The sequence below is a fragment of the Hyaena hyaena genome, unplaced genomic scaffold (assembly GCF_003009895.1).
Source record: "Hyaena hyaena isolate Hyena2069 unplaced genomic scaffold, ASM300989v1 scaffold_608, whole genome shotgun sequence".
In the NCBI taxonomy this organism is placed as follows: domain Eukaryota; kingdom Metazoa; phylum Chordata; class Mammalia; order Carnivora; family Hyaenidae; genus Hyaena; species Hyaena hyaena.
Genome location: NW_024081243.1, coordinates 680143 through 703395, shown reverse-complemented (window position 1 = coordinate 703395; position 23253 = coordinate 680143). Strand labels below are relative to the sequence as shown.

General features: G+C 47.7%; 1 protein-coding gene across 3 annotated transcripts in view; it reads right to left on the bottom strand.

The window, feature by feature from the left end:
• PTPRG (protein tyrosine phosphatase receptor type G) overlaps positions 1 to 23253 on the bottom strand; it is a 705708-nt gene that overhangs the window by 59670 nt on the left and 622785 nt on the right. The window contains exons 13-14 of one of the 3 annotated variants that reach the window (XM_039257247.1): positions 20597 to 20729; positions 7436 to 7522 (exon numbers count right to left, since the gene is read on the bottom strand). In XM_039257247.1, the coding sequence (XP_039113178.1) occupies positions 7436 to 7522; positions 20597 to 20729 (220 nt within the window). The remainder of the gene's footprint in view (positions 1 to 7435; positions 7523 to 20596; positions 20730 to 23253) is intronic. The other 2 variants (XM_039257248.1, XM_039257249.1) reach the window with 2 other exon arrangements.

Below are 23253 nucleotides of genomic sequence, written 5' to 3'. Positions count from 1 at the left end.
AGATGGGCTAAAAAACTATAGTTAAGACTTCAAGGATGTTAACATAATCCTCTCAAGTACAGAAAAAATAAACTGTATTTCACATACTTAAATAAGAATCTGAAAGGTCTTCTGCTCCATTTCTGTTGGAACCTCAGTTCTCAGAAATAGGCTGGCATTTTTGAAGGTGGAGCACAGTGTTCTCCCGTCCATACTGAGGAAGTGTTTTCTCAGATCACAGATTTCTCAAATTGAAGTCTCTCCCCCTAAAGCTACGCTATAAACCACCTTGGTGGACGGCTTTGCTTATCTTCCAGATATTAAATTTTCATTTCTCTCACGCAGTTGAGTTAGTCAATATTTACTTCTGAGGTGGTTCACGGATGTTCTGACGTCCTCATTCTAAGCACCCTGCTACTTGCACAAATCTGAAAACCATGGGGTTAGACGGCTCTCTAAAAACACATCCCAATGAAGAAATAGCAAGATAGGATTACGTCAAACATTCACTGACTGCTTCTAGAGGGGCGCAAGAAAGAGACACCTCAGCTGGCCGTCAGGCGGTTTTTCCTCAGGTCCAACTCAATGGGTCCACGGGCCAGAATGCAAACAGAAGGGCAGAGGTGCATCTGCTGGTCCCTGAGCTGGAAGCACTCCTTTCATGTCCATGTTCACAGAGAAAAGTACTTCTCCACACTGTCCAAACGCTGACATGTTTCATACAACACAGTTCGTACATCCAAGCCAAATTGTTTCCGGTGTTTGACCAAAGATGGCCAACCTATTAGATGTACATGCATCTCACGAAAAGTTCTCAGTAGCAAAATGCAAACAAACTCTCTTTATCACTCTCCATTCACTCATCCATTTTTAGAACACTAATGTGGGCTCTTAAATTTTCAGATGTCTAGGAAAGGCCTGATGGCAAGTCAAGAGGGTAGTGTGTGATATCCTCTCTAGTAGCTGATCAAATCGATATGGATGCTGGTGAGCAGCTCCCTTGGCCTCAAGCCCAACGCCGTGATCTGTGGTCGGAGCCCGTACCGTGCCTGAGGCCTTGTGGTACGTGCGAGCGTGGACGGATCAGTCTCACTTGTAAGAAGTCCATGAACATGCTAAGTGGATAGTCATGGACATTTGGTCCTTGACTAAAATTTCTGAAAATAGCCTCTCTCAAAAATCACGAAGTCTATGCTTGAGAAAGCTCTGCGCACATCAGAGCCTAGTCTGCGCACAGTCATATCTGTACATGGTCATGACCACCATCAGTAAGCCATCCATGTCAATTCTCCGAGCTCCCCACTGCAGCATATACACACTGCCAGCACATGGCAGGCCCCATGTTTAACTGGTTCTCCTGATTAATGAGAAAGACAGACATACACACACACATCAGTATCCATAATTACTCAAGGTACAGAGCCTTACTATTCAAATAAAATGCAGGAAACTAGGAAGATGTGCCATTCTCCCTTCCCATGTCTGTCCAGGAATAGGGACACACCCTTAACACAGAACACCCGTTATGACCAGAATTCTACAGAAAAGCTTTCCTTTCTGTTGCTCCACGTTTTCTAGGTGCTTGCAAAGGTCATCTCTGCTCTCTTTGTTCTCACTTACATCTCTCTCTGCCCCTCTGACAAGGACCTGGGAAGAATTGAGGGGATGGATACTTTTCAAAAGCAAACATGCCGACCTGGAGTCCACAAAGACTGAATATCAGAAAGGTCTGGAAGTCTACTTGGCACTGCTGTATATCGAAAGGGGTCCTCAACAGGCACCTTCTCCAGCCCTGCTTACAGGAGCGGAGGTTTCTGAGATGTACAGACATGTGGGTCAAAAATGGACATCCCTTTTAACGAGCTTGAGAGGTCCCATTGTTTCTACCCAGGGTCCCTGGCTTATTAGAACACTCCCGCCGTCCACATCACGACCGCCGGGGCCCTGCAAGGGCAGGATCACAACACTATTTCCAGAGTCCTACAGAAACCTGGGATGACAAAATAACTGATGTGTGGGGATCAGAAACCCAGTCATTGTCTTTCAATTAAGCTCAATGGTTTTATAATCATATCCGGGTGACAAGGGGTTTGTCAGCAGTGTGGAGCTCAAAATGCTAATTGCAGCAAAGAATGGGCAGTTGGCTGAACTGCTGGTGAATATTAATTAAGCAATCTTAAGTGATTTATATACTCCCCTCATTTAAATGTACAGTGCCATGCCTGCTAATACTCCCATTTATTTTCATGCAGTTGAGTCCAGAAATCACATTAATATTTACTTTTGTGTATGGATCTGTCGTAGTAAACAATGTATGAATAAGAGGCACTTATAAATAGAAAGTTGAAAACATGCACATGCTTTCAAAGAAGATGACTGAAAGCTGTGTTAAAAAGATGCGGTTTGATTTATTAGGGCAAACTGTTTCTAGAAATAGAAGTCAGAGACAACAATAGAAGGAAAAGGCTATGGCCATTGTTGGGCTTTTCCTCAAAGAGGAATGTCTGCTTGAAATAACTCAGGGGTCCCACTTGGAAAACAGCCCGCTCTAAGTTCTGAGTTGAGATTTCTCACAGGCAACAATTCACTTGCCATTCAGTTTCCTCTACTGTATGTGAAATGATCTGCTAGTGGAGTTCTCTAGTTTCTATAGGAAGGAATCTTCTAGAAAGAAAAGGTCAGAACTGTACTTCTCATTTTCATAGTCTCCAAACCGGGAAAGGCACATGTGTTCTGACAAATATCAAAGTCCTTTTGGGAGTAATCAAATGGCATATTTCACCTCAGGACAATTTGGCAAATCCCGGGACATATGGTTGTTACGTGGTGGATAAGTTAGGGCCTGTCAGAGGTGAGGAGGAGATGAAGGGCAGAAGGGCCAAGGAAAGCAAACCAAACCATGAAGATGGATAAGACATGAGAGAGGACAGATCTACTCAACGAGGAGAAAATGTGTTTCTAAGTATTTTGGATCTTCACATGGTTAGGCAAGATGGTCCACTCAACTCTTCTGAGAGCTGGAAGTGACAAAAATCTGATTTTTGCAGGGAGAATTTCACTGGAGGGTATAAACTGCCTGCAATTAGCATCCAAGGAACATAGGAGAAAACTGACAAATTACATACACATAAGTGGTCTCGGTGCAATCTGCTTTCACGCGAAACATTAAGTTTGCAAGCAATCCCTAGAAACTCTTAGGAATGACTGAAGGGCTTGGTAGTACATTCCAGGAGATAAGACAGCAGGGGTCCTTTTGTAAACCACATTTTGACCAGCCCAAGAACCTGAACAGGGTAGTTTTTACATTGTGCTGGCTTTAGGGAAGTGAGCTCTAGAAAGTACTTTCCAGTCCTTGGAGCTATTACCCAGAAAAGAAGGCTTCAAGTCAGGGGCTTTGAACTAGGTGTCCCACACTGAGTTAGAACCCTGGCCCGGAATGTTCTGAATTTCTAGCCTGAGGCTTAAGGGACTCTCTGCCTCCTCTTGCCACTATTTTAAGGTAGCAACACAATCCCCCAATGATGGGGGTGGTTAATGGGGACATTACGGCGCAACCCGTTTTGAACAGGCGGTAGGAAATGAAACTCACATTTTATTCACTGCACACATGCACATATGATCCAACATCTGTAACATAAAATGTTCTGGTAAAAATTTTTTGGCAACGATCTGGGTCATTAATATGCCGACTGAACTAAGTCGCTCAGACTTTAGCTGGAAGTGTGCTATGTTAAGGATCTCTTGAGGTTAATGTGCCTCTTCACGAACCAGCCCCATGGTAGTCTTTTTTAAATACATCTGGGAAAGAGAAAAGTTGACTTACGCATCCCACTATCGACCACATTCAACTCCAAATGATTTAAGAATTTATCATTAAAATTTGAAACCGTGAAAAGTACCAAAATAATCAATCACAGAATGGAGAAAGGCTTTCTAATGAGGACTCAAAATCCAGAAACCAAAAAAAGACATGTATGGATGAATTTGCTTCTAAAGAAGTCCAAGAAGCAACATGAACATAGTTAACAGACAAACCACAGATTAAGGAAAGAAGAAATTTGCCACAGTTATTGCTGACCATAATCTCCCTCTGATTAGACAAAGACCAACAATGCAAAGGAAAAAGGAGCAAAAGACCAAGAGTTTAGAGCAAAACAAACGCAAATGGCACAAATATCAAAGATGCCCAGCCTCACTCATAATTAGAAAAAACACATGCTAGCTACACGGAGGCACCAGTTTTCACCTGGGAGGTTGGAAAGATCACCCCCATTTGACAACATCCCCCCCACCGGGAAGTCGCAGACAAAGAGGTGCTCATGCGTCGCTGAAGGAAGCCACCCTGGGTCTGACACCAGGAAGGGCGATTTGGCGCCATCCATCAAAATGACAAATGCGTCTAGTTCCTGACACAGCCCATTTCCGGACTTTATCCTCCAGACAGACTTGGCCACTTGCAAAATGACATAGTTATTCATTCACCCTGGTGTTGCTTGTAATAACAAGAAACCAGGAGCAGCCAAAAATGACACCCAGAGAGGATTGGTTAAATAAATTACGACAACTGTACAAAGGAATTCTGTGCTTCTGTTAAACGAGGAGGAGGAAACCACATACGCAAAGAGAAAATTAATGTTAAGTGAAAAAAGCAAGGTGTAGGATAGGGTATGTGGGGTTCTTCTGTGTAAAAGGAGATCTGGGGATACAGATTCACATTTGCTTGCACACACACACCGCTCCTCACCTCCAAGGTCTGGAAGAAGAGACAACAAACCTTCCATCAAGCTTACGTATCTGTAACGAGGTAGGGAGCCAGGTGGGTAGGTGATGGAATGGAGATGGAATGGTATATATAATATGAAGCTTTTTGATTTTCACAAGTGTCAGATATTCCCTAATTCAAAATTTAAATCAATTATTATTTTTTGGAGGGAAAACTTAAATACTTGGATCTGATTTTTATTGTTTTTTCTCCTCCGTTCTGGGCGGGGGGGGGGGGGGCGCAGGTAGTGAATCAGCGATCACTCCTTACAGCCATTGCTTTTTTTTTACGGGTTCTGTCCACCTCTAGACTCCACAGGCCTCTTCCTCCCACTGCGGGCGGGGACTGTTTAAGGCAGATGAGGTCAGATCGAACAGGGAAACAGGTGTATGTGCATAGGCTCTGCAACAGCTATTTTTACCCGTTTAAAGGGTCGCTATTCAGGCAGCTTTGGGGGCTCCTCTCCGAGTCCCTGCCAAATTTTGGATGGGACGCAGACCAGAATGGGAAATGAGAGTGGCTAAAAAGAGGCCAAGGCAGGAGATGGCTGTTTGGCCCTGCTTCCCTGATACATCTGCAGCCTGGTAGAGGAAGGCTGGGCCCCAGTCCTCTGGAGGGCTTTTCACAGAGCAGCACAGGACAGAAGTGGGTCAGGAGGCTGCCGCCAATGCTCCTGGGATAAAGGAGGAGGGAGGAGAGGGGAGAGTGGGCTGGGGGTCTTTCACAAACAGCAGTCAAGAGGAATGAGGGCCTGCAGGCTCAGGTGGAACAGCACGGCAGGGCCCGCCAGCAGCAGCGTGTGGCATAGGAGAGATTTGGGCCCCTGGAGGACAGGATGTCTGTCTGGCCCACTCTTCCACCATGGACTGATGAGCATGGTACATCAAGCAGTGTGACAGGGCAGTGCTCCCGCCTCTGACCGCCACGTGGCTGTCCCCGCTCAGCCATCCACGCAGCGTTGCCCAGACAAGCAACTGCCCAGAGCCTCTCTCTCCTCATGCTCTTGATGGGGTACCGTATTACATCCACTAAGCATTTCACATATACTCCCTCATTCCCTCTTCATGACAGCCCCATGAAAAAGGAACGATCACTGGACCCACTCTTAGGTGAGAACATCTAGGCTCAGAGAGCCTTGTTAAGTCGCTCAAGGTCACACAGCCAGGGATAGGTAGAGGTGCAGCAGAACCAGTCTCTCTGAGCCAAGGTCTGTCTTTTGCTGCTACATGATCAAAAACGTCAAGTAAAAGATGGAATTCATGATCACATGGATTCTAGTACTACTTACAGCTTCCCAAGATTGTTCTCAACTTCTGGATCTCAATGAAAGTCATTGTGCTCCCCCTCCCCCCATGCTTCGGGGACTTAAAGGTAGAGAAGAAACTAGAGACGCTGAGCACCTAGTAACAAAAGCATACCCTCCCAGAGACTAAAATATATCTCTTATAAGCCTACTCCCACATCTAGGGCCAAGAGTATAAATTAGAGTTAATCACTGACCACCCAGCTATGGTATCACTTCCGGAGAGAACACAGAATGGAGATGTGCATTATCTCTGTGGTGCCCATGAGCTGCTGCTGCCTTTTAATGTGTTACAGTCAAGACCGCGTTGTATTTATAACAGTCTGGGCATGAATATTAGGCATTTATATGATGGCCAAGGTCCTCGCTAAGATTACATCTTTGAATCTGAAGCAATACAGAGGGGTTTCTATTTCAGTTTTAACTTTGGAGTTTTGAAAACAGATTAGAAATTGAGGACTTGTGTAGTAAAAAGAGATCTTAGGGAGAAATTATGTTCATGGGGTCAGCAGTTACCAATTTTCCCTATGAGGCAAAATTGCATCATATAACTTAAAAGAAGATAGATCACAGAGCTTCTTATTCATCTTCCACAATTCCCTGTAATATACCTTCTCAGGTCTCATAAGTGTACTTGATTATAGTGTAAGGGTATGTAAAATTTCATCTCAATAATTTCCTCAATCGCGGGAGAGAAATCATTCCATGTAAGAATTCTTAATGTAAATTCTATAAATTGCTTCATTGAAAGTAATAAGGGAGTACTCACCACACAACACTGTAGTGAATTATCCTAACTGGCAATATTAAAATATTACCATTTTAATATTAAGTGAAGTTTACCTTCTATGAGCCATATACAAATATTACAATAGGTGGTAATATGGGGTGATTAAGATCACGTGACCAGGACTTCTAAAGGTTTATTACAGGTCATGGCAGGACAATGTTTGTTCCCAGTATTCAAGCTATCTAGAACTCATGGGCTTTCGTTTTTCAAAAAAATTTCACTCTTCTGGAAAAACACATGCTGTATCCCCATTTGCTCACTTCTCTCTCCCTGTCCTACTCCTCTTCCGTATTTATACATTTAGGTTTCTAAAAGATATTTTTCACTTGTAAGGCTAAATGCATGCAGTTTTTTTTTTTTAAAGCTCTAAAACATGCAAACATCTGAAATTTTGGAAAGATAATGGATGCAACTGACATACAGACACACCCCGCACTCTGTGTCAGTATTTATAATTCTTACTTTTGGGAACTGGGGTAGAACAGGTAAGTTGCAGCACCGGGGGGTCTAGAGGACTTTAATCTCCAGGGTGACAAACAAAACTCTGGCAAGCCAGCCCCAAAGAGGCACCCCCGCCCCCCTAAGCTTGACCGCCCCTCACCTGCTCCCCTTCTCTCCTCTCTCCCCAGAAGAAGGCACTTCACGGAAACGTCTGGGAAAGCCCTTGGACTTTAATTTGTTACACCCTCTAAATAAACAAAAAACAAAAGAGAACAGGTATAGAAGACAGTACTTTCAATTGTCTACCAAGAGTTCGACACGAATGCCCCCCCCTCCCACTTTACACACATACACACCCATTACGAGTTTCCTTTTTCAAAAGGGAAAGCTTGCACACAAAGGTGACCAGGTTTATCAAGGTTTTGTTGTGCTTCTAGTTAATTAATACAAAATGGGAACTTTGATCTTGAAAACGGTCTTTACGTGTTAGAAACCTTTATTATTCCTGGCATTAATGGTGGAGGTTTTCACAAGTCCAACCATCATTGGATTTTCTCCTTCACATATCTGACCTTCTACCTTTGACACAAAGCTTTGGCCAACAGGATCGTTTACCACACCACTGAAATCAAGAGAACTCAGCCGCAATCTATTGGGCATTAGTTGAACCTCCCATCTGCAACTAATGTAAGTGAATGTGGCGCTGTTAGACCAATCCGGGTTTTTGTCCTTTCTTCATTCATTCCTCTCCTCTCGCAACAGTTTCTGACTTACAACCCAGACTGGGGATCACGCAGAGAGGCAACTCAGAGCAGCTGGGGGTAGCAGTCAAGTCACTACTACCCATGATGTTCCATGATCAGTTTTCCCTTAAAACTTAAATATCTGCAGCATCGGAGTCTTGTTTCCTGGCATTTGAAAGATATACTTTTGCCACACAGGAACACTGGAAGGCGTTTACTTGATGATATGCAATCCTCTAAGTACCTGGGTTGCAGGATTTCACAGCAGAATGATTCTTATTCATTCCAAACCCTTGACAGAACAGCAAAGGCAAACTCTCTTATAGTGAGGTTCTCTTTCTCTGGAAGTTCTGCTGAATCCCACATAGAACTCTGAATTCAGGTTTGTAATTACAAAGAACATCTGAGAGCTTCTGTTAGTTTTTATTTCCAAAGATACACATCCCTGAATTCTTAGGTGTTAGGTTTCGCTTCTCCTTTATTTTTTTATTTTGAGAAAGAAAGAGAGAGAGCAGGAATGGGGGGTAAGAAGGAGAGAGAGAGGAGAGAGGGAGGAGAGAGGGAGAGAGAGAGAATCCCAAGTAGGCTCTACACTAATCAGCTGCGGGGCTTGATCCCACAGACCATGAGATCACGACCTGAGCTGAAACCGAGTCGGACGCTCAGTTGACTGAGCCACTCAGGCTCCCCTCTCTTCTCCTTTAATACAAGCTTTCATTTACTTTGATAATTATTAGCTTCTATATTGGATACAAGGGCTTGGCACAGGAACCAAAAATGTGGAGAAGCCTCAAGGTGGGAATAGGACTAAAAAGTGGGGGTGAGGTGGGGGAGGTGGGGAGTGTGCTGTAATTCAGAACTTATCTCCCTCTATTGAGTACATTCTGGAACTATAACTGTCCTCAAAACATCACAAACATACTCCGTGCAGCGATGAACATTAATCTGAGGAAATCACGAGTGTGTTGGAGTGTTTTTGCAAATCTTCATAGAAACTTGAAATTTGCAGCTTCCTAAAATATTTAGACTTCTTCTCAACCCTTAGCCCTACTCTGAATTCTGCCAGATTCACTCTTTCGGGAATTTTGGAGCAGAGCCGGCGATCTCCACAGCTTTTCCTCACACACAATCACAGGCGCTTCAAACTACCACCCGTAAACTGACAACACTTCACGGAGAAGCAAATGCCATAAAACCAATAACTAATATCTTGGATGATTGAGGGGGCCACCTGAGCAAACCCGCAGAACAGACACGGTCAACCCTGGGAGAGGGGATACTTGATTCTGAGAAATCCAAAGACCCATGTTGGTTATGCAGCAGACACTCAACGCAGGAGTTTCCCTTTCCCGAAAAGTCCGTTGTTGGCTTTAAAAATGGATGCATCCACTTCCTCCTTGACAGAACCAATCCCTTCTTTTAAGTATCAGGGAGGATGTTTAAATGGCAACCTTCAGCAGTGAATCTCTCTCTGCTTTTGTCTAATGACTAAGTGTTAGCCTATTCCAAGAGCTTCGACTGGCATCTCAGGGCCAAACTCGACAGCAGGGGGCCGGTTACTATAACAACTGACAGTTCTTATAAATTCTGAAAGGCCCCCGAGTAGCCATTTGGGAAACAGTTATTGAGCAAAAAGTTGCCTGTGATCGGCAGCATTAGCCAGCACGTGACCCACACAGCCGGGCACACAGCTGCAGGGAGAAAGAAAGAAACAGTGCCCACCTCAAGGAACAGCTGGGGACCTCAGAAGGCTTCCCACCCCCATGCCTTTTAGCATCTGAGAGCAAGGCAGTTTAGAACCACCATGTCTGAAACTCAAGCCCTCCGAGGCAAGCCGTATTTTGGCATCACGCAAGGCACGTTAGCTCTCCGCACTGGCTTGACACGTGGTCAGGATCTGAAGGGTCGAATTGTAAAAATTACCCTGATGATGAAAAAAAATAATCTTGAAGCACAGCCACAGCCGCAGGTTCCAGAAAGGGAGGAGCGGCCTGGGCAGTCGATGAGTTTTAAAAGGAAAAAAATGATGCCTGGGATACCAGCGGTCCCAGGAGCAGTCTGTTTGCCGAAGAGACAAAGGGGATCCCACAAAGCCACCATGAAGTGGGAGTTGCCAACCTGGATTGCTCTGGACTTGAGAAGAGTGTATAAACCTGCTCTTCGTTCCTAGTCCCTGCCACACACAAGCCATGTAAGAGCAGCTTGGACTGGGCCGGTGCCACGGTGTATGCCAAATCCCCTGGAAAAGAATCCGCTTCTGCCCGCAAAAGTAGGCTTTCTTTTGCATGGATGAAGGGCAGTTTGACAGCTTGCTCCCTCTGGAAGACCTGATCATGCCGTGACCGAGTGCCTCTACGTCCGCTCTGACACAGAGCTCTGCCCGGAGCCTTTGTGGCTTCTCTCTGTTCTGTGAACATCACCGCTCAACACCCTTCCACCCAGGAGCCTTTCCCGGCTCTGCCTCATTCCCACCGGACCCTGGCAGAGGTCAGAGTCCATTCCAGAGCACACCCCCGAAGTTACTGCTGCAACTCAGGGGAACCCCAATGCAGGGGGGCCAGGCAGGGGCTGCAGGGAGGGCAGAGATAGGCCAGAGAGCTGGTGCCCCTCTTCCCCAAAAGATGTCCCCACCACCGTTAGCTCCATCCAGCCCACTAATGCCACAAAGGAACATGACAACGATGTTACCGCATTTAACATGAGAACCCAGATAGCTGGGTTATCTTCCTATTTTCAAAACAATCTGGATTTTTAACTTTTTTATTTTAGTGCTTATTAATTTTTTTTAAAGAGAGAGACAGTTGCAAGCTGGGGAGGAGGAGGAGACACACACACACACACACACACACACACACACACACAGAATTCGAAGCAGCCTCCAGGCTCCAAGCTGTGAGCACAGAGCCTGACATGGGGCTCGAACCCACAAACCACAAATCATGACCTGAGCTGAAGTCAGACACTTAACCAGCCCAGCTACCCAGGCGCCCCAACAATCTAGATTTTAAAAAACAGTATCTACGAAATAAAACAGGTGTGGAGGCCACCTCTTTTTGATCTCCATTTGGGAGGACCTTTCTTTACCTGCTTATTTACCCCATTAGCCTAAGGCTCCCTGAAGACTGGAACTCTGTCTTCTTGCTGGATGGCCAGTGCCCGGCACAAACTAGACACTTAAGAAAGGTGTCTGAACGAGCAACAAAGGAAAGAATAAACGAGCCAGCCATAAAGGGTCTCAGGTGAACAAAAGCAAACCCTCGGTAGAAGTACCTCTAAAGCATTCAAGCTCTGGGATCCCAAAAAAGTCATTCCCTTTCTGGAAGCGGTTTCCTCCTTTGGGAAGGTGATGCAGTCCTACACCTTAGCCACCACCCACATTTGTTCGAAGAGGATTAAATAACACCGCATTTGCTTTGTAGCAATTTGCCAATTATCGGGTATGGTGAGGAGTGTTCACCCTTTGCTATCTGTTCGCAGGCACACGCAGCGGACAGATCACTCTTAACGGTATCTGTCTCCTCAGTGACGTCCCTGGGATGGAGGGGGATGTACGCCTAAACTGGATCCAGTTACTGGAGAGCGAACTGGGAAGCGCCGGCTGTTAGAGCAGGTGGGTGGAGGGCCTGTGCCGGGCTCAGGCAGCTCTGTCACTATTGTTCCTGAGGGGCTACAGGGGGGATCCACGTTCTACTGGGGCACATGGGGTCCGTCACTCCTTGAGCAGGAGAGGGGCGTTACCATGTGCCCACATGCCGTGTTCACATGTACCTGTTTGCTGGAGCCTCAGTTAATGCCAACACAACCCCCTCCCACCTATGTGGTTTGCAGCTCCTCATATTTTTATTCTTGAGAGGGAGACAGAGGATCTAAAGTGGACTCTGTGCTGATAGCAATGAGCCTGATGCAGGGCTCGAACTCATGAAACACAAGATCACAACCTGAGCTGAAGTCGGAGGCTCAAGTGACTGAAACACCCAATCACCCCAACATCCCCTCTTATTTATTACATTGTCTTCCAAAGAACAAAGCAAAAAATAGGGCAATATCAAAAAAATTCACTTGTTTTCACAAATAGCCTTTTATAAAAGTAAATGTTTATTCAATTTTGAGAGAGAGCAAGCGAGCGAGGGAGCGCAGGGGAGGTACAGAGAGAGAGGGAAACAGAGGATCTGCAGCAGGTTCTGTGCTGTCAGCAGCAAGCCCGATGTGGGGCTTAAACTCACAAACCATGAGATCATAACCTAAGCTGAAGTCGGACGCTCCACCAACTGAGGCACCCTGGTGCCCCGGAATAGCATCCTTAATGAGGAGGGATCAAAATTTCTCCAAGTGTAAAAGGTGGGAGTAAAAGAGACCTTCTATCTGCCTCTGGGGCTCAGTCAGTGTTGACTCCTCTATCACAGAATTTACCACAGCTCAATCGTGTGCTGGAGGGGGCCATCAATTTCTCAGATCAGAGCATGACATTCCAACACCAAACTAACAACATGGGTTAGAGGTTACAATTCCCACTTTGAGTTTCCATCTTATCTGCTCCAGCATCCATATACTTAGCTCAGTCCTACATGAATCTGAAAACTAAAGCTGTTCTCTGTCTCTGGAAAGTTCTTTGAGCTAGAATTATGGTCAATAATATTGATGGGCAACTTGTCATCAAGGGAATACAGCACTGATTAGCTGGGATAAGACCGAACAAATAGGTTATCTGATTCAATCTCAAAACGTACTCTGTTTCTCGAACCCCTGAAATTACAGTTGGTCTTATGAAGTTTTCTTCCGTGTGATTTTGGCATATCCAAACCACAGGATCTTTTCAACAAATGTGTGTTATGAAAACAGGCTGTGGAAGGAAGTACGTGCCTCCTGACATGCTAGTCCTCATTTAGGCAAAATAATGTCATGATTAAGTGTTTTTAATTTATAATTATTTTTTATTTTGAGAGAGAGAGAGAGAGAGAGAGCGCACATGTGGGAAGGGGGAGGTGGAGAGAATTTAAAGCAGGCTTTATGCCCAGCAGAGCCCAACAAGGGGTTCAATCCCCTGACCCTGGGATCATGACCTGAGCCAAAATCAAGAGTTAGACACTCAACCAAGCCCCCCAGGTGGCCCCAAAATCATGTAACGATTAGGACAGTGGGCTATGAGGTAGGATTGGCCGGGTTCAAATCCAAAGTCCACCAACGATTACCACTGTGGCTGGGGCAGGTCACCTGATTTCACCTTAGTTTTCCGATGTGCAAAATGTAATAACTCCTAGGATTTGAATGCTGATTAGGAGGCAACATAATCTATTTAACACATGTGCAGTATGGTAAAAATTCAAGGAAAGATTCTTGGCCATAAAGGCCTTAAGACAGTCAGTTTAGTGGGGGGAGATTTGGCTCAATGAGGAAAGAGGTACCTTCGAAGCAATTTTCCTCTCGATTGGAGAAAAATTTTGTTTTTAATTATCGTGGCAGCACTCGTAGTCCTAAATGGACACAGATGTCTTGCTCACACGAGCTCAGCTATGCTACAGAGCAAGTCCGTACAGAAGCAAACTGTACGCCCAAGCACTGCGACCGGACAGCCTGCACAGGGCTCTTCGCCCGGCATCTACCTCAAATTATGCAAATTGAAATGAACCCGTCCAAAAACTCCCCCCTTCTTTCTGAGTCGTAGCAGCTGTGCAGCTCCCTGTCTTTTCAGGAACGTCAGCACATTGCTGCCATGTAAACAGCTTGTCTTGGAAGACGGGTATCTAGAGCTCTTGGAATGTATCGCCTGACTGTTCGTAATTCAAAGGTGCATTTTGTTGCCATCCTGAGTGGTAAGGCCAAAATGGCACACTTCAAAAACAACTCCACGTATTGCCTCTCCCTCATTTCTACGGAAACGGTTACCGCGCGGAACCACTGCAAGGGTAATAGGGATTACAAAATTTAAAAGGCACACACAGGGCACCATTTGCAAAAGGCAGCAAGCTGTGCCTGTTAGCCGATTTTTTAGCGGTTTCATCTTTATTAGCTGCCCTATAGCCCTGACCTTTGTTCCACAACATCTATTTGTTCTGAGCTTCACAGCAACTTCTGCATTGCTATGGACGTGGATTCCTATAGCTCTTCAACGTAGACCTTACAAGGAGCATTTAACAAAGAACTGTGGCATCCTATCTCTAATACCTGAGCTAACCAATACTGAAAGGTAAGCTTCTCCCTAACTCCATGTTGCCACCTGGAAAACTAATGCTCAGAGTCCCTACTGGCTCTCTAAGAATCTTTTAGTTGACAAAAAAATTAAAATCCGGTCTCTGCCCTATTTTTTGTTTGGGCCAAATGTGAAAGAATGAGACTCATCTAATGGTTGGCCTTGAGAGTTGTGCCTTCAAGGAAACATAATTTGCCACATGATGCCAGTGGGTCTGAATATTAGGGGACACTTGTGGCAGCACTCGAGGACTGTCCATGTGCTCCCCATCTTACCATGTATCCCCGAGGGTGTGGGATTCCCTCTGGCCAATGGGGGTGCACCAACGGTCCTTAAGGATTCCACTCCTGGGCTTTCCAACTGAGAACAAGGTGCCTCCCTGACTTTTTTTTTTTTTTTTTTTATCCTGCTGCAGCCACTTGGGAAACATGTGTCCCAGAAAGAGAAGCCCCACGTGCAAGAGAGCTGCCTAGCTCCACCAGTCTACACATAGGTGACCAATGACCTTGTGTTTTAGGTCACTAGGGTGTTGGGGAGTGCAACCACAGCTAATAAAGCTTGCTCTAAGGCAGCGGATTGCAGGTTAATGAGGGTGACCACTGGGCTTCAAGAAGGGTGGGCTGGGTGGGTGAGCCATGCCTTTAACCTACTTCTTAGGGATCTGCTCTTCTGGAATGGTCTTTAGGCCCAATGGAAGGATCCCCCAAACCCACTTCATTACCCTTTCCTTTCCTGGCCCAAAGTGCTTCTCTTCAGTTGGTTCACCTACGTTTATACCATACTGAGCTCCAAACACATGACTTTTAGCTACTTCTGGGATAAAGACCTGGTACTTCTGAGATCATTCCAAAGAATGAACTCTAGAAGGAAATTCCCAAAGCTATTTTTAACCCAGGTTTTAAACAACAATATAGGATTGGAAAGTATACAGCTATACACTCATTACATTTAAGGGACAGCATTCATTCAGCTCTGTAAATCTGATTTTATTAAAGAATTTCTTTTTAGGCACACCAGGGCCCAGAATTGAATTTTTATTTTTCCCTAAAGTCGGGGATAGCACAGCTATCGTTCCTTGTTTATCAGGCACCAGGCACTGGGATCATCATTTCCCAAGAGCACACACCTAATCCTGATGGGAGCCAATGGGCGCATTTCTGGACTATATTGCAGATGGGGAAATTCTCAGTTCTTCTTCCCAGTGGCAGCTGTCTTAAGGGGCCTTTTGGTAAAGTTTTTATTTCACTTCCAGTTAGTCAACAGGGTTCAACTAGTTTCAGGTGTACAATATAGTGATTTGATCCTTCCACACATCACCTGGTGCTCATCGTGACCAAGGGCACTTCCTCAGGGGCTTATAGACATTTTCCTAATCACTCTCCTCCAGTGAAATTTTAACACCCTAACATGCTGTGCCTGTGTGCACTACATGTCTATCTGTGCTTTCAAAGAGTACATTTTCCACCTCCCACAAATTCATTTCCACCCCTTTGGGAAGAACTGAGGCCCTACTAACAACACGTGCTCAGAGGCTATGCATAGTAAGCGGTGGAGGCAGGCTCCGATCCAGGCTGTCTGCCGCTGGGCCCATGCACTCCCTCACCGCTCCACAAGGTCGCCTCTTTCTCATCTCGCCTTCCTGTAGCTGTGGTTCCCTTATGCCTTTCCAGCACGCTTAGGGTAAGGCACATATCCCTTTGGGTGGCACCCAGGTCCTTCACGATCTGGCTGTTGCCGTCCTCACGCTCCAGTGGCAATGAACCACAGTCGCCTGCTTATGATCCGCCAGGTTCTCTCCAGAGCCATGCCTGCACACCCTCTTACTAGGTTTGTTCTTCTCTGAGCTCAGTCCTCCAAATGTTCTCCACACTCGATTGTATTTACTCATCTGCCTCTTCCGGGGACTGCAGGGAGAAAGGGAGAGGGGCCTGGGGGACAGGACCTCTTCCCCAATCCCCAGCACAGGTATGCAGCAGGCGTACGGTGAGCACAGCCTGAACGGAGGAAGCTGCCCGTGGGTCTGTGCCCACGCAATAGAAACCGCTTTGTCGTTTCTTCAACAACATGACCCTTGTAAAACTGCCGTGTGCAGGCTCTAATAATCCTGCGGGTGGGAGGAGACTCGAAGTGGTCCCTGTTCTTCCAGTCCATGGCACATGTGTGCAGGACACCAGAGTCCTGGCTGAGACTCCCAGGCTGGCCAGGCTGAGCTCGCAGGCCCGCTTTGTCTCCTTCCTACTACTCGCATGTGTGTTTCTTGGCTGTCCAAGTCGGAATTCTCTTTTCTTAGCAGACATCCCTCTCCTCCTGGTTCCAATTTCCCCGCCTCTTTGGAAGGTGAGACGCTGGCTGCTTGCATCTGCCTGGCGCCTGGATCTGGTCCCCTTTCTGGGCCCTGACGATCCTTTGGGAAGACACCCATTGTCCAGTTTGTGCATGTGATTCTGACGGCAAAGACTTCACCTCTGAGCTCCAGAGTTCACATAGGAACCAAGCCTGACAAAAAGCCCTTAATCCCTCTAGAAGCTTCTAGGGGTGAACAAATGACCAGAGTCAGTTCTAAGAGACACCATGTTGGGATGGAGATGGAACTGTTAGGGAAGAGAAACTCCCTTTCCACGGGGACCGGAGGGTGTGTGTCCCCTGTGGGCCAGAGGCCACCATGTGCCAACAGAGGGCCTCAGAGAGAAGCCCACATGGGGTGAATAAACCCCAGAGACTAAAAGGGAGAGAAACACAAGCTGAGCCCGGGGCTCCCGGCTCCTGCTCACCCATCGAGCTGGGCCTCGTGCGCCACCAACTTTTCAATTCCACGAGTCAAGGATTTTTTCCCCTTGAACTTCAGGCAGTTTGAAATCGATTTCGGTCAATTCCAACGCCGTAGATGATGCTTCTGCACACTGCTTAGCCCGTGGAGGGCATTCAACCAACACAAGCTCCTCTACCTTCCTCGGCCAAAGACAGCAGGGGAGGCTCGATGGGAAGACAGTGTCACCGCAGGCCCAGTGACCCCACCTCCTGTGGGCCCGGGCGAAGGTCAGTCATGCTAAGCTTTCATGGGATGTGTGTGTGACGCATGCATCTTAATGGTTCAAGAAGGTTAGGGATTCTAGGATGTAAAGGTTGTGGGTTCAAAACCAGGGTTCACCACTTCCTCTAGGCTGCTGGGCAAGTCGCTGGACCTCCTGAGTTCCCAGCCCGATTTTTTAAATGGGATAATAGTAGCACCCGCCCTAAGATTTCTTCGGAGAATCACCAAAGATGAGGCCACCCATGTGCTCGGCCAGGTTCCTGGCACTACGATGAGGCTGGGAAAACCTTAGCCAGCACTCGCATCATCGTACAAGGGGACACGCGTGAGAAAACGACAGAGACTCCAGGTTCCCTCGCGGATTCATTCAACGGCAGGGTCAACAACTCCAAGTGAACACACTCAGGGACCAGAACCAGAGATGTAAAGGGTCTGTCTCTGGTTGTAGAAACTGCCACCACAGTGAGCAGGTGTGAACCCCTGGGTGCCAGGCCTGCCACTGGGGAAAACAATCCAGAAGGTGTTGACCTGCCTCAGTGCTCTCCTTCTGTCGAGTCTGCTTGCCAATCACCCGCTCTCACTGTGCCTCAAAAGGCGAAAAGCTACACGGGTGCCCCAGCTTCAAAACTGCATTGCCGGCGGGACACGGCGCTCTTCTGCAGGGACTGACTTTCTGTGTGAGCACCCCCGCACCTCCTCCTTCCACATTAATAAAAAATGAAAAAGTTGGGACAGAAAATAAGTCCTTGTCTCCTCTAGGCTCTTCTCACACTTAGCTGACTCATCTGTTCTAATGCTAATTCGATGTTACTTTCGTTCATCTATAAGAATTTTCTCTGTCACATTCACTTTTGTATACGGGCACTCAGAGTCCAGCAGAAAATCATGTGCGGGGTCTGCTCAAATTTAAACTCCTTGTTACTTTTTTTAATTAATTAGAATTTTAAATGTTATTTTTGAGAAAGAGGGGGAGAGAGAGAGAGAGAGCAAAAGCGAACACGAGCAGAGGAGGGGCAGAGAGAGAGGGGCACAGAGGATCCGAACGAAGCAGGCGGTCAGCACAGAGCCCGACACGGGGCTCGAACTCAGGAACAGCGAGATCATGACCTGAGCCGAAGTCGGACGCTTCACCAAGTGAGCCACCCAGGTGCCCCACTTCTGGTTAATCAAGCTTTCTACACACACACACACACACACACACACACACACACGGAAGACCTATTTTTATACACAAAATATTATTCAAACATTTTCTATTCAGACTGAGGTTTCTCCGGAGTATATTCAGTTATCATTTTCTGACGGGAAAATGCATCTTGAATGGCAGGGTTGTAAAGGGCTCCTTACTAGATAATCCAGTCCCTTCCTCCATGTAGCTTGTAGTGTAGACATGTGTGCTTGGCCAACTCGCCCATGGTGTATCTTGGTCACAGTGATCTAGGCTCGGCAGGGGGAGGGGTGCCTAGCACCAAGATGGGCCAAGTCCCAAACCGTCCTGAGATCTTTGCTACAGCTGCTTAGCACAGGCACTTTTTTCACGCTGCGGTTGTCCCCAGTGTGGGGCAGCCATGCACCCTCTCCGCTCACCCGTGGGGAGGGTGTGCAATTCAGACCATAGTCCCGAGCACAGCCAAGAAGCAGGGTACAGATATTTTGTTAATTCTACATACTCCGTTAGACCCACGTCAGGCAGCTCTCAATTTACCCACGGGCTCCAGACCAGTGTGTGTTTGCAAACCACTTTGTCCTGGAGAAGGAACAACATGGAGATGGGTCTAGGATTTGGAGGCTCATCCCCACCGCCCCCAAATTCATCATCTAGCGGGTCTGCAGAACTCAGTCTCAGAGGTGTCATCAGACACTGGGGAAAGCTGGAGAGGAAGCCTCGTTTCCTGAATGAGAACATACAGCCTATCTCCCAGCGGATTCCAACCATCTGCATGGCTACCCTCATCACCTCCCTCTGAACTACTTCAGTCCATCTCCCAGCTGGTATCTCTGCTTCTGCCATGATCCTCTTCAAGGTTTTTGCAACACAGCAACTAAGTAACCCTGACGTTAGATCACAACACCCTTACGTAGCAAACCCTACTCATCTCAGGGTGAAACGCAAGGTAATCAGAATAACCCACAGGTTTGTACCTGACATGACTCCCCTCTACCCCATTTCTTCCCGACGCCCTCTCCTACCACTCTCCCCCACGCTCACCTGCTCTAGCCACCCTGACCTTTTAGCTATCCCTGAAACATACCAAGCACATTCTTGCCTCAGGGCCTTTGCACATGCTGTTTCCGCCACTTACAACTTGCCCCACGTGGAACCCATTTGAGTCCCTCCTGCTTTAGGTCTTAGCTCAAATATCACTTGCCATTTAGGGCTTCTTGAACTACGCTGAATACTCACCATAAATCCCAGAATATCTCCCCTCTTCCCAGATTTAGTTCTCTCCAATACACATTTAACACCATGTTAAGTATCCTAGATTTTATGTATGTGCTTTGCTAATGGTCTGTCTCCTCCACTAAACAGCAAGCTCCGGGAGAGGAGTGTCTGGCATTTACCAGGAACTCAAAATTAATTGCACGGATGGCAAGAAAGATGCAAAGGACGGAAACAGGACACCTGTTCATCATGGAGGAAGCTGGTTCAAGGGCAGAAGCCTCCTACAGCACTCTGAGAAGTTAAGGTAGCCAGGCCAACCAAGTGGGCCAGCCTGCCTCGCTCTGCTAAGCTGGCTTGGAGAGTGTAGCTGAGAAACACAGATCTTTTAAGCAGAAGCTGCAAGCAGGCTTCCCAGGGGAAGTAGTGAGAACTAGTTCAAGGACAATGATAATAGAGAGGGGACTTAAAATCAGCAGTCTTTATAGTACACGTATTAAATGCCAGAGTAGGCTACAGGTTTCCCTATAACTGGATTTTCAGTGAAAGGCTGTGACAAACATTTTCAAGTCAAGAAGGGTCATTACGTAGATACAGCAACATCAAACACGGTCCCTGACAAAGTGGAAACGCTAGGAGCCTTGTTAACTCCTTTTCCAAAAACTAAAGCTTAACACGGAAATGGGATTGAAGCTGGCAAGTACCAATGCTGGGATTCAAACCTGCAGCTCTCGGGTTCCCGAGCGAAAGCTCCTTTGGCAGTAACTCTCAGAAGCGCATCCTAAGTGCCTTCATCTCAGAAGTGGCTCTAGCCCAGCAGCTGCTTCCAAATTGAACGGACCCCCCCAGATGGTGACCCCAGCCACACTCTAGCTGCCTCAACTTACTCAGTCAGAGGCCGTGGGCTCTGGGCACGCAGCGTGCTTACGGCAGGACCCAGCCCACACTTCCCCTCTGTGGGCGCAGCCTGGCTTACTCACCTCCAATAAACTAGCACAGCAATGAGAAGGATGAGGCACACGAAGGTCAAGGCTGATACCACAATCAGAGGGATGATCCACTCCATCCTCCCTGGAGAAGGACGGCTTATCATTCCAGAGGTGTTCTTTTCTGCTGCAAAGAGAAACCATGGCAGTTAGAGGGGCTGGTGGAGAGGGGGAATGGGGAGTTAGGAGAAGATCTAGAGCTCTGTCCCAGTTTGGGGCGGTTTCCGGAGAACTGAGCTGCCTGTTTCAGCTGCCCTAGGGCGAGTGTGGCGATCTGCAGGTGGCACCATTTCCTATGGAGTCCCCACCCAAACGGCGCTTTTTCTGTAACTGCCCGTGGGATAGACTTGCAGATAGAGGGCAAGATGCTCTGAGAGACAGTTGTGTAGAAGACGGACATCCAGCCTCGCTCCAAGACCACGATGACCCAGCAGCACTTGATACATGGAAGAAATGTGCTCAATCTGAACGCAGCAACGCACCTGCCTCTAGAAAGGGACTGGGCTGGGGGGAGGTGGCCGAGAGCCTCTCAGGGTCCCCAGCGCCAGGGCTGAAGGGAGGGCCTAATAGGTTTTACTATAATAACCAACTATAACCACAGTGGTTATAGTCTTCACCTGCTTGGCCCCCATTACTGCTTTCTCTAGTATTTGCACCTGATTCTGTTTTGGGAAAGCAGCTCTCCCTGAAAGATAAAGTCACAGTGGGACAGCCATCCAAGCATGGGACTCCCAGTCTCCCAGGCACGGGTGGGGAGTGGGCGTGGAACTCCGGCCAGGGCAAGAGCACTCACCCAGGAGTCCCAGCCCGCGACTCACAGACTGCATTCTAGTACAATCCAGCAAGAGCATCAGAGGCTACCTACGCAGCAGTGCCTACCCCCCCCCCCAAGATCCCCCCAGATCCCGTTTCCCCAGGTTTGCCTCTTATCCCCATCCTTCTGAAAGGTCAAAGTCAAGCGGGGATAGGAAGCCATGCCTCACTCTGCCCCCAGCACGCATCTGCCTCTCAAGAGCAGCAAGTCTAGGGGTTCTCAGGAATGTCTGCCGTGATGTAGGATTTTTCTTGGGTCCAAAGACACCTCTTACCCAAGCAGTTCTTTCCTCTGGCTCCGGCAGGCAGGCCCCGGAGGATCTTCACAAGTGCCCAGCACGCTCCGTGAGAAACCTACTCTCCTTTATACTACAGGGGAGATGCCTGGAACTCTCCAGGTGGCGCAAATGAAGTTCAGACGCCGTGCGGGGCTGGGGACTCGGGGTGCCTGCACACAATCATGGGAGGCAGGTGGCGAGAAAGTAAAGGTTAACTGGGATCGCAGGGAGAAGCCCCTGGAAAAATCTAGAGCTGGCTGCAGGCTGACTTGTTCTCAGCAAGGCTCCTTCTGCTCTGCAGAAACTAGGCCAGCGTTCCGTCAGCCCCGAGTGTCCCTCCGCAGGTGGCTTAAATGCAGGGCTAATCAGGCTGGGTTTCCACGTCCTAGAAGGTGGGCTGACCAGGGAAGAAATAATTGGCCCTGGGAACAGATTTATAAAGAGGCAAGTCTCCTGAGTAATGAACAAGCATGTTATCGAGCTTTTTTCCTGGCTTCCTCTAACTTACTTTGATCCCCTTCTGTTTCATGCACGGGCCTGTCGACACGCGGGGCCAGCCCGAGGCCAGCTCACAGGTAAGAAGACAGAGGCAGGCAGGTGAGGTCCCTTCCGGTGAAAACCACGACACGGCGCTTCACGATTTATAAAGTATCTCCCTAACTGTGCCAGCCCATTTCTCCCGACCCCTCGCCCCACCATTTCTCATCAAATCGCTTTTGCCAAGTCCCTCGTGCATGCCAGATGTGGTGCCGGGGGATGGGGACGCAGCAGGACGTCAGACAAAAACAGCCCAGTGCCGTGGGGCGGACGTCACTTAATGGGGGCGAAGCAGACACCAGACCACGTGATTAGGATAAAATGAATGTGGTGCCAGGGAGAGCCCAGGGGGTCTGTGGAGGGGGAGAGCTGCCTGCCCTAGGGATGCTGGAGGGGTGACCGGAGACCTGAAGGGTGAAGAGGAGTTGGCCAGGCTGTGTGCGGGGGAGGAAGTGTGTTCTGGACAGACAGCATGAGAGCCAGGGGGACAGAGATGGAGAGGTAGAGAGGCTGCACCAGCCAGGCGCCCTATAAGCTGAATTAAGGACAGGTTCGCCTCCCCAGAGTCCTGAAAGCAGGGTTGTAAGCCGAGGCTTACAAGGATCAGATGTGCAATCCCTCCCTCGACAGAAAGCTTTAATAGCAAAGCTCTGGCGACATGCTGAAACAACCAGTCGCAAATGAGAGTAATTCTGCTGGGCTCCAGCAGGGGGCAGCCCAGCCAGGCAGTTAATCTTAGTCGGTTAAGCGTCCGACTTTCACTTAGGTCATGATCTCGCGGTTCGTGGGTTCGAGCCCCGCATCGGGCTCTGTGCTGACTGCTAGCTCAGAGCCTGGAGCCTGTTTCAGTCTGTGACTCCCTCTCCCTCTGACCCTCCCCTGCTCACGCTGTCTCTCTCTCTCTCTTTTTCTCTCCTAGAAATAAATAAAGACATTAAAAAAAACCTGGAAGATGCTGTTAATGGAAAATACGGCCAGAAGGCTGCATTATGGGCCACGTGTCCAAATGAGTTCAGTATCCAC